This window comes from Canis lupus, chromosome 10 (assembly GCF_011100685.1).
Source record: "Canis lupus familiaris isolate Mischka breed German Shepherd chromosome 10, alternate assembly UU_Cfam_GSD_1.0, whole genome shotgun sequence".
NCBI classification, from domain to species: Eukaryota; Metazoa; Chordata; class Mammalia; order Carnivora; family Canidae; genus Canis; species Canis lupus.
Window position 1 is genome coordinate 56,494,434 of NC_049231.1, and position 11,714 is coordinate 56,506,147.

General features: G+C 39.5%; 1 protein-coding gene across 11 annotated transcripts in view; it reads left to right on the forward strand.

The window, feature by feature from the left end:
- ACYP2 (acylphosphatase 2) overlaps positions 1-3,817 on the forward strand; it is a 254,520-nt gene extending 250,703 nt beyond the window's left edge. For all 11 annotated transcript variants that reach the window (XM_038551266.1, XM_038551267.1, XM_038551263.1 and 8 more), the window contains one exon: positions 3,226-3,817. In XM_038551266.1, the coding sequence (XP_038407194.1) occupies positions 3,226-3,340 (115 nt within the window). In that variant the 3' untranslated portion in view covers positions 3,341-3,817. The remainder of the gene's footprint in view (positions 1-3,225) is intronic.
- The last annotated feature ends 7,897 nt before the right edge of the window (positions 3,818-11,714 follow it).

The window sequence follows — 11,714 nt, forward strand, 5'->3', positions numbered from 1 at the left end:
TTTTTAAATAAATTTATTTTTATTAGTGTTCAATTTACCAACATACAGAATAACACCCAGTGCTCATCCTGTCAAGTGCCCCCCTCAGTGCCCGTCACCCATTCACCCCCACTCCCCCACCCTCCTCCCCTTCCAGCACCCCTAGTTCATTTCCCAGAGTTAGGAGTCTTTATGTTCTGTCCCCCTTTCTGATATTTCCCACACATTTCTTCTCCCTTCCCTTATATTCCCTTTCACTATTATTTATATTCCCCAAATGAATGAGAACATATAATGTTTGTCCTTCTCCGATTGACTTACTTCACTCAGCAATTGGTACTGTTTAATTATGTGGTTCTTAACTAATACCTTCCTTGGACCAAAGAAGTGAAACTAGAGCACTTTAGCTAGCAGAACTCCTGGAACTGTCATCTCCAGACCCGAGCCACATCTATAAAGGGGTGATTACAGGAGCAGCACACAAGTGAAGTCTTAGGGCTTGCAAAGTGACAGGTGACCAGAACACTCCAAGGTAAATAGACAAGTCAGGCAAGATGGTTCCTAGCAACAGGGACCATCTTGGAGGCTTGGCACAAACTGGCCCTCCATCTGCTACAAACACACAGTGTGAACACAGCTGAATCATGTAACAGCACAACCATTCTGCTCCTACCAGGGGCATCATTTCTCCTTGGCCATACTTATAGCTGATGAAGTTCTTAAATAGTGTTGAAGACCAGCTTCAAGTAGGTAGCCAGGCTCTCCACTAGCTAAATACATTGAGTTATCATCCTAGGTGGATTAGTCATTGCAACTCATAGGGCCATTAGTCCTGGTCTCAGATTCACCGTTTCCAACTGTTCTCTTCTCATTCTCTCTTGAGCTCAAATATAGCTTTCACTCCACCAAAACTGTTCTTCTCAAGGTCATCAGTGACCAGTGTGTTGCCAAATGCAACGGTTAGTTCTCAGTCCTCACTTTACTTGCCCTGCCAGCAGCAGGGACCCTGTTGAACCTTCCTACTCGTGGAGGGCTCCATTGGACTCCTGGGCCAGGATGCCCTCCCAGCTTGTCTGGACACTTCTTTTCTTTCCTGGTTCTTTCTCTGCTTTCTGAGCTCTTAACTTTGGGATGCCCTAACCAAAGACACAGTCCTTGAAACTCTTCCCTTTTCTATATTCATTCTCTTAGTGATGGCATCCAATCTTATGACTTTCAGTACTGGCTACCTGCAGACAAATTCAAACTTCATCTTCTCCAGCCAGCCTCAAAGATCCAACTGCCTGTTCAACATCTCACATAGATGTCTACTAGATAGCTCAAAGTCAACATTCTAATTTTCCCTACACCCCTCATCTGCTCTTCTCATAGTCTCTCCTTTTCAGTGAATCACAACCACCACCAAGTAGTTTTTCACCAGCAACTCTGGTGTCATCCTTTAGTTCTCTCTTTTCCTCACATCATGTCCAATCTGTCAGCAAATCTATTGACTGTACCTTCAAAACACATCCAGAATCTGACCATCTGTCACCACCATCACTGTTACCCTGAGCACATTACATAACTCTTCTGCTTTCTTTCCTTATCTGTAACTTGAGAGCATAGTCCAGGACTATAATGTACAGGGTTGAGTGTCTATCTAAAGAACTTAATACAGGGATGCCTGGGTGCTCAGTGGTTCAGTGGTTGAACATCTACTTTCAGCTCAGGGAGTGTTCCCTGCAGGGAGCCTGCTTCTCCCTCTGCCTATGTCTCAGTTCCCCTGTCTCTCATGAATAAATAAAATCTTTAAAAAAAAATTAATACAACGCTGAGCAAATGGTGCTCAGTACATTTTCACTTTTATTATTTCCAGTCTGTCTCAGAGAAGATTTCTAAAATGTATAGTAAAATTGAAGCCATCGGCTCCTTTTCATAATAACTGAAATGAAATTCATCAATATGTGCAACTTCAAGATTGAGTTGAAGAAAATAAGATGTGTTATTGGGCTTAGCTTCCAAAAGGGAGAAACATGGAAATTTCCCTTACCTAGTAAACTGTCACAAGAGCCAAAGAAAGGGAAAAATAGCACAATTCCAATTTGAGTCATAGGAATTCTTGTCTAACCTGATGAAGAGTAATTTTCAGCAAATCAGACTTTAGCCTACAAAACATTTTTAATTCAAGGTTATATGAGATTGTTACTTATATTACACAGCTGTGCATGGCACCAGCTTCGTAACTTGCAAGAACTTTGGGGATACCAGTGAACTTGTCGACTACTTCTACAACAATGCTGGCATAACAGCCGTCACTTGTATAAAACTGCTTTTATTGTTTACCCATCGTCCCACTTAATGTGTCATCTCAACTAATTATTAATAGGTAGATTCTGGAAGATCTTTAACAGTAATATCTGAAATGTCAACAATATTAAAATAAGCCTGAATTGTATAGGAAGCATCTCAGAGAAGTATCCAAATGCATTAAATGAGACACACAGATTGCTAATAAAGAAAACCATGGAGATCCCTGGGTGGCTCAGCGGTTTAGCACCTGCCTTTGGGCCAGGGCGTGATCCTGGAGTCCCAGGATTGAGTCCCACGTCGGGCTCCCTGCAGGGAGCCTGCTTCTCCCTCTGCCTGTGTCTCTGCCTCTCTCTCTCTGTGGCTATCATGAATAAATAAATAAAATATTTAAAAAAAAAATCACACTACAGAAGCAGAAAAATAGTTTCAGAGCATTTAACTTGTCCCTTTAAATATAGTCACTTTGATAATATATGTAGTAAGAAATGGCTTTTGTATAGATAAGAAAATATGTTCATCTAATTTCATTTTATACATTTTTTCATTTTCTCTCAGTCTACACAAATATATATGTATGTATACACCATCTACCATGTGCTGAGTATTGAGAAAAAAAATGGTGAATTGTTTTTATTACTACTTTGTATGCTTACAATCCTTTTATGTATAAAAGCTAGATTATAATGGCTTTGGATGTTTGGGAGGGAATAATATGAAGTCATCAGTTTACTGTGCTTAATTTGATACTAGCTTTTCTTTGTCCATATTTAATTATGGATTAAATTCTCTGGTACTCTGATACATGAGTATATATGATGTATACAACAACAAAAAATTTGTATTTCACATTAAATGCAAAAATTACTTAGTAAACCCCCATTGTGACCTAGAGTGGGAGCGTTTCAGCTAGTCCATGTGTATGCTGTATGCTAAGTTTTATTTGTTTATTTTTTGTAGGATGTCCTGGCTGAGCAAGGTTGGAAGTCCCAGTTCTCGCATCGACCGCACGAACTTTTCTAATGAAAAAACCATCTCTAAAGTTGAATACTCGAATTTTAGTATCCGATACTAATAGAAGTAAAAATTTTAATGCTTACATTGCACAACAAACTCTATATATTCTTAAGTCTATGTACTAGAATATTAGTAGCAGAGTAAGTTAAAAAAGGAACTCTGTTCTGAAAGCTACAACACAGTATGTGTTACTAAAAATGTCTGACACTGAAATAGTTTTACTCAACTATGTTTTTAAAAAGTAAAAACTTAACATTATAAATGTCATTACAAAACATTTAATATGAATATTTAAACTTGTGTCTCATGAAATCTTTGATGAATGTCCTAGCAAACATGTCATTTGGCTAGGCATAAAATAAAGCTCATAATTTAAAAATTAAGTATTGTTTTCTGAAATGAATTCTAAAACCTTCTGCATAATAATTTGTTATTTTAGTTGAGTAATTTGTTTAATATGAAGAACCAATAGATATAAATGTATGATGATCAATATAACCATAAAATAGTATCAATAAAGAGTTAATTTTTAAAATCCTGGTTGAGACACAATTCAGTATATAGGTTAATACTAGTTAATGCTTTCTATGAACCGTATTTTTCTGTATAGGGAGGTGAGTGATGGAACTGATAAGTGAACGATTTCAGTATAACAAGCAGCAAGATTTATGCCAACAACTATCTACAATGGATGTCCTATAAACCAGAAAAGGAACTGAGAGTCTAAATAAATTATACTATCCCCTAACCTTAAGCTATCATTTGGGAATTTTCACATGTAAATAGTAATTAATTCATCAACAGAATAGTTCAAGGGGAATGTTCATTTCTACACCATAGAATTATACTATTGAAAAAGGAAGATCTTTAACTCCAAGTGCTGGGGAGTTTCAAATGTTATAGGTATATACATGCATATATCCTTCAATGATTTCCTAATTTTTATAGCAATGGAATCCTTCATTTAAACAAAGTATTACGGGATCTCTGGGTGGCGCAGCGGTTTGGCGCCTGCCTTTGGCCCAGAGCGCGATCCTGGAGACTCGGGATCGAATCCCACATCGAGCCCCCGGTGCATGGAGCCTGCTTCTCCCTCTGCCTGTGTCTCTGCCTCTCGCTCTCTCTCTCTGTGACTATCATGAATAAATAAATAAAAATCTTTAAAAAAATAAAAAATAAAAAAATAAACAAAGTATTACATGGAATACAAAAAGTAAGTGAAAAAGCACAACTGGGATGTTGGGAAATAGGCATGGAGATCCCGGGATCCCTACACAGCTGGTCTCACTTGTTCTCCTGCATCTTGTCTGCCTTGCACAATTGCACATCCCCTAGGAATACACATTAGAAACCACCATTCTGGCTATGTAGCCAATCTCCATTGCTCCTTTCCATAGCATGGAGAATGACTTCAGGCCTTTCTCCTTCACCTACTGCAAGATTAGAATTGAGAAAAAGGAAATAAAATGGGGCTTACATTCCTTTGAAAGGTTAACTCTATGGATAACGGTAATGTTGATACCAAATATATGTAAGGCAACACAACATCAGCGAATGACAAATATTTTTTAAGCTTTCCAAACATACTTAAAGGAATAAAGAACTTTCCTATTACTCTAATATCATCATGTAAATTATTATACGTGTCAAATATTATATAGGAGACTCTATTGTGATACTCATTTGAATTTTGCTCTTATTTCCCTACTCTTTGTTGAAGGAAGATAGAAAAGCCTTTGTGTTCCCTAAGCTCAGGGAAGGCTTTGGTGCTAGTCTCCTGAAAACAACTTTTTTTTTCTGAAAACAACTTATCTTCCAAGATCTTATTTTAAAGAGGGCATGATGCTATGAGTTGAGGACAAAGATAAACCCTAGGCCTTTAGCAGGTAAAAGAGAAGTAGAAGTGTTAAGAGCCAAGAGGAGGAGGAGATTATCCAAGATTTTGAAAAGGGACCAAAGGCTGTAGGTTTCCAAAGAAACAGAGACCTGCATCTTTTTTCCCCCCAGTGGTGCCTCTGTAGGATGGGTCCATTTGAAGAGGAAGCAGCTAGAGCATCCAGAGAAATGGGATCCCAGGCCCAGGGAGTCCCAGTACCAGGTGAAATTCCTGTCCCAAAAAGTGCTACAAAATATCCTGCTACAGGAGACGGTGGCTTGGACAGCAGTCCTGGTAACTGGAATGGACTAGAAATCAGGGAAGTCTTTCCTGAATTCTCTCCTTGCATGAGATCCTTTATGTGGTCCTTCAAGACGAGGATAGAAAACCCCAGGGAAGACTGAGAATTAACTTTCCACCTCTCAGGATGAGACTTGAAACAGGCTTGATTTGATTTACAGAAAACAAAATAGACATTTCTTGCACACTCAAGTCTGAAACAAAATCTGTATCTCTTTACACATAAGAGAAAGGCTAAGTGATTTTAGAATAATACCATCTCCGAAGTGACACCAATATGTCACTTTTTATTACCTCCATATCCTCCTTATAAGAAAATCGTACTTTGCTGGTACCATCATCTTTTTTTTTTTTTTTTTTTTTTTTTTTGCTGGCACAATCTTCTAAATGCACCAAGTGAATCACATTAGTCAAGGTTGCTTAGTGATTAACACATAACTAATTCTGTTACTGGATGAAAAATGTTGTAAATAATGATTAAAAGTAGGTGTTCACGAATGGGTAGAAAGCAAGAGGGAAAAAAGGTAAAACAATTTTATTTTTAAAGATTTATTTATTTATTCATGAGAGACACACACAGAGAGAGAAGGAGACACAGGCAGAGGGAGATGCAGGCTCCATGCAGGGAGCCCGACATGGGACTTGATCCCAGGACTCCAGGATCACACCCTGGGCTGAAGGTGGCACTAAACTGAGCCACCCAGGCTGCGCAGTAAAACAATTTTAAAAAGGGGTTCTTGAGACCAGGTGATACATCTTACCGGTAAACTTGATATGACAGTTGCCACCGTGAACTCATACAAAGGATTTTGAATGTACATATTTTAGATAATAAGCCTCGACAGGTTTAGTTTGTCAGATTAGACGTTTTAAAAACCAAGGAAAAAAATTAAGCAAAAGCTGATTATCAACCAAGTGTCCTAACACCCCACATGCCCATATCCTCAGATTTGGGGGTATGATTTGTAGAAACATATTAAACACTATTTATTTATTCATATAAAGATGCCTGTCTTTTAAAATGCTAGCTCAGGAACTAAAGCTCAGTACAATCTTCTTGGCTGGAGGGCATATGCTTAAGAGAGACTATAAGCACCCAGGTGGGGCCCTTAGAAGCAACTTGGGCGTGGGAGAGACATGAGATTTTCCCATTAGGAAGGGTAAAGGCTTCTGAACTGGAGAAGAAACACAGAATGTGTCATTTGACCCTGGAAATCTCTAAATTCAGGGATTTACTCTGCAGCCTGAAGGATCCTTGTGCTTCAGGGTAGCTACTTTCTTCAACAAAGGGCAGGGAAGCACTGAAGGAAGACAACTTGGGTGGGTGGGGGAGTTGGGCAGGGGACACGGCCACACACACTAATCTGTGCTGGAAGCGGGGCACTATTTTTGACTAAATATTTTTAACTTTGTCTACTGAAGGCATTTTTGAGAAGCCCCACCTATCTCTAAGCTCATAATTAGACACAACAGAATACCAAAATCTACTTCCAAAAATGAGCCTGTGTTTGGAAGGTATATAGTTCACAAATACATTTCATATGATAGCTCTCTCTGGCCTCCATTAATTTAAATATCAAAGAATGTCTACTATTTAGTTAAAGGGAAGAGATTTTTCTATCCAGAACTAATTTCAGGAGCTGCAAACAGGCAACTTTGTGCAGTAGAAAATAGGAATTCATTCTGGGCCCAACCCCATCCATTAATTAGCTGTAATGTCTAGATATATTTGCAAAGTCAAGAATTTCAACTACATTGAGACTTATTGTGGGATTCCAGCAAGCCAGAGGCCTCCCAAAAGTTGGTGCCAGGAGAGGTAGAAAAGGGTGATGTGAAAGATGGACAGCTGAGGGTCCCAATATCTGCTCCAACCAGAGCAGCACTATGCATAGAAAAGAGCTCTCTCCTCTTCTATGCATTAGGATTCTCCCTAAGACATCTAAGAAGAATCTTCTTCCAAAGAAACAAAAATAAACAACAAGATGACATGGAATTTAGTATCTGGGGTCTTCTTTTCTAAGTGACCCACCACACGTTAACCTTAAATTCATTGTCAAGCCAGTGTGGCATGATACTCTACCTTTAGCCACTTTCACTGAAGCATGCATAATTTATGAAAAGTACTATTGGAAATAAATTCTTTTTTTCACAGTGGCCTCCATAAAGGTCCTTGGTAGCTAAAATATTTCTGAAATTGATTTCTGTGGTTTTTTTGTTTCTATGTTACCAAACTGAAAAACATGCAAGAGGAACTACAAATATATAATTAGAGGCTTAATTAAAATGTATTTTATAAACATACCTTGGAGATCTTTAACTGGACATTTAGACTTACGTGTAAGAGGTCATTTTCCTTTTCTTCACTTATTCAAATTGTTTTGAATAAAAGCAAAGTCTGATAAAAATTTTAAACCTTAGAATTAAAAAGTCTAGTTACTGTGTGATCTCATTAGCAGGTTTTTCTCCAGAAGGTGGGCTTTCCCCCTCTCTTAGAGACATGATTTATGCTCTCTCTGCTGCTAAAAGGTCTGTATACATTTTTGGTTATATGTCCAAGATACTTCTTTTATCCTCAAACTATGTTTTTCTTGTATTAGTCTTATATCCCATGGTGGCACAATGGACTCTGCAAGCAGCAGTGAATACAAGCCTCTGATCTAACAGATGCTGCCCCCACCCCCTGCTTCTCATTTTTTACAAATACTAGCAACGCATAGGGAAAGAGAAGATTCCAAGAGATTAACTGTATTGGAAATAGAATTTCTGTTTCAAAACAAGTATTAAGAGCAAGGATTATAGTCAGTCATTTGGTCATTTTCAAGCATCAAGACAATTTCTAACTGAATTCAATGCACATTAATCTGGATTACCAACATGCTTCCAATGATTCACCAAGAAACTGGCATAAACAGGTAGACACGATATACCACTGTTTTTGAGATGCAATATCTACAACACCCAGAACAAATGGACTAGAAATCCTACTTTTGGGGTACTATTTTTTAAGATAACAAAAGAATTATCAACCCTTCTGTTTTCTGATCCCAACTACCATTCTTTCTCCACAACCTGAGATAATCTAACTTCTCAACCATAGTCCACAGGAAAGAGAAGTATATAGGTAGTGGCACACTGGGTGGTCCCTTTTTACTTACAGCATGGAACCGAGGCCAGGTAGCTTCTGATGTATTCATTTGCTAATGATTTCAACTTAGTAATAAATTATTCTAAATATTCTTTCAAATGTGTATTTCATAATTTAAAAAATTTCAGTCTCCTTGAAAACTCATAGCAAAACAACAAAATATTGGATCGGGAGAGATTGACCATTGTAGGGCTTTAGACTTGAGAGGGATACCCACCCTCTGTTGGCAAATACCAGTATATAGTCAAACTCTTTGTTTTTTTTAAAGATCTTATTTATTCATGAGAGAGACAGAGAGAGGCAGAGACACAGGCAGAGGGAGAAGCAGGCTCCTTGTGGGGAACGTGATGTGGGACTTGATCTCAGAACCCCTGGATCACACCCTGAGCCAAAGGCAGACACTCAACCGCTGAGCCACCCAGGTGCCCCCAAACTCTCATTAAAAGATAAACGGTAAACAAAACTACCCTTAAAATTTACCAAAAGAGCTGGGAGGCCTGCGTGGCTCAGCAGTTTAGTGCCTGCCTTCAGCCCCGGGCCTGATCCATGGATGGAGCCTCCTTCTCCCTCTGCCTGTGTCTCTGCCTGCCTCTCTCTCTCTGTCTCTCATGAATAAATAAGTAAAATCTTTAAAGAAAAAAAAAAATTACCAAAAAAGCACCACAGCCAAGGTAAATGGAACATGGTCCTTTAGAGTCAGGCGAAGTACACACCTCAAAAAGTTATTTTAGGAAAAGAAATTTCAGGGAACATGTGCTTTCATCCTCGACAGCTTGTAATGAAAGTTGATCTTTGAGAGAAGAGCAGGGAGCTGCTGAGGGGGAGGGGGACAAGCACAGAGTAAAATAAAATATAAAGATTAAGGGAAATTGGCGGAGATGTAAAAATCATGTTCTGAAGAGCAGGCAATACACACACACACACACACACACACACTGAAGCTGTGGACAGACTGTAGGAGACCCAGAAGGGAACGGGAATTGCAATCCTTTCTAGAATTAGTAACTGGCAAATTTCATCAGTGACTAGAGCTGTGGTCACTAATCCCAGCTGATTATCAGAATTACCCAGAAAGCCTTTTAAACACACATACTACCAGGCCCCAACACAGGCCTTTTCATTCAGAATCTTCCATGGCTTTTTTCCCTGAATCTGCCTGTTTAAAAATACCCGCAGGTGATTTTGACAACCAGGCAGGCTTTGGAAACACTGGTGTAGAGAATTAAATCTGAAAAGGTCATCAGGAAACAAAGAACAATGAAAAAGAAAATGTGAGAGTGAAAAATGAGTGGGTTAGAGGAGAGCGAGCACCTACGTGACCCACTGGTAAATCAAAAGAAGTTTAGGGTTTAAAAAAAAAAAAAAAAAGCCAGAAATAATTGAAACAAGGAAAAATCAGTTATGATAGAAGAAAACGTTCTTGAGTTGAAGGAGCTAGCTACCAAGTATACAGTATAAGGTTATACTAGGAAGGACTTAAGTGTTGTTTTTTTTTTTAAGATTTATTTATTTATTCATGATAGACACAGAGACAGAGACAGAGAGAGAGAGAGAGGCAGAGACACAGGCAGAGGGAGAAGCAGGCTCCATGCCGGGAGCCCGATGTGGGACTCGATCCCAGGACTCCAGGATCGCACCCTGGGCCAAAGGCAGGTGCTAAACTGCTGAGCCACCCAGGGATCCCCAAGGACTTAAGTTTTAAGCAAAATTTACTGTAAAGAGACCCAGACGTGAAGTCTGGCTAAAAAATTATTAAGACAAACCAGAGCCCTTGGCATTCACCACCCAAAGAACCTAATTGCTGCCCAACAACTGTTCGGGTTCTCTCATCCCCACCCTCCTAAACGATGATGTCATACTTAGTCCTTTCCATACCAGCTGTGGCTTTGCCTCCTGTTTCCATCAGAAGCTCCCACTGTTCCAGGTCCCACTACCCACACCGGTACCCAGGTACTTCCTCTACCTTCCAGCTGATTACTGTAGACAAGCCATCTACCACCCCAGAAGGCAATGCCGGATCCCGTACCCTCAAGGAAGCTGCTCTTGCAGTTCTCACACCTCACCACCAATTTGTGTTTTCTACTCAATATTCAATCTTTGCTATCAGTCTACAGACATGCTATTATTTCTCCTGCTCGACCCCTCCCTCTGCCACCACATAGCTCTTTCCATTTACTCCTCCAAGAAAGTCGTCTATACTTGCTGTAATCCAGTCTCTCCATTCTGGAATCTGTTTCCAACATGCTTTTGCTCCTCCTCCCTTCTACCAGCGCTCCTCTTGTTATCCTGAATGATTTTGTTCATTGTTGCTAACTCCACTGCTCAATTCTCTAGTCTTCTCTTACTTAAGCCCATCAGCAGTTTTTTCCATTTGGCTTCCTGGACATCACACTTTTTTGATTTCCCTCTGACCTGGTTATTTACACCTTTTCAGTCTTCGTTGGTGATTTCTCTTCCTCTCTCTGACCTTGTACCATTCAATGGAGAACCCAAGAGCTTAGGAGATCTTTTCTTCTTAATCTATACTCATTCCTTTGGCAATATTATCTAATCTCATAACTTTAAAGATTTTATTAATTTGACAGAGACACAGAGAGAAATAAAGTACAGAAGCAGAGGGAGCAGCAAGGGGAGAAGCAGGCTCCCCACTGAGCAGGGAGCCACATGTGAGAGACCCTGAGATCATGACCTGAGCTGAAGGCAGATGTTTAACCAACTGAGCCACCCAGGTGTCCCTCTAATCTCGTAACTTTAAATGTCATGTGCACGCAGACAACTCCAAAATTTACATTTCCTTCTCGGGCTTATTCTCTTGATTTCGGGTTCATGTAACAGCCTACTCAACATTGCCACCTGAACTTTTTAAGACATCTCAAATTTTCATATCCCAAATTGAGTTCCAAATTTACTCCTCCAACAGGCTCCCCACTTCACCCAGTGCTCCTATAGACGACTTCATCTCTGTTGAGGATGACAACACCACATTTTGAGGTGCTCAAGGGCAAAGACTTAGAAAAAGACAGTCATCCTTGGCTTTTCTCTTTCATTCCTCTGATGTGTCTTCAAATGTCTTTAATTTGCTTAAAATAATCCAGTAGGAGGAAAGGAGGG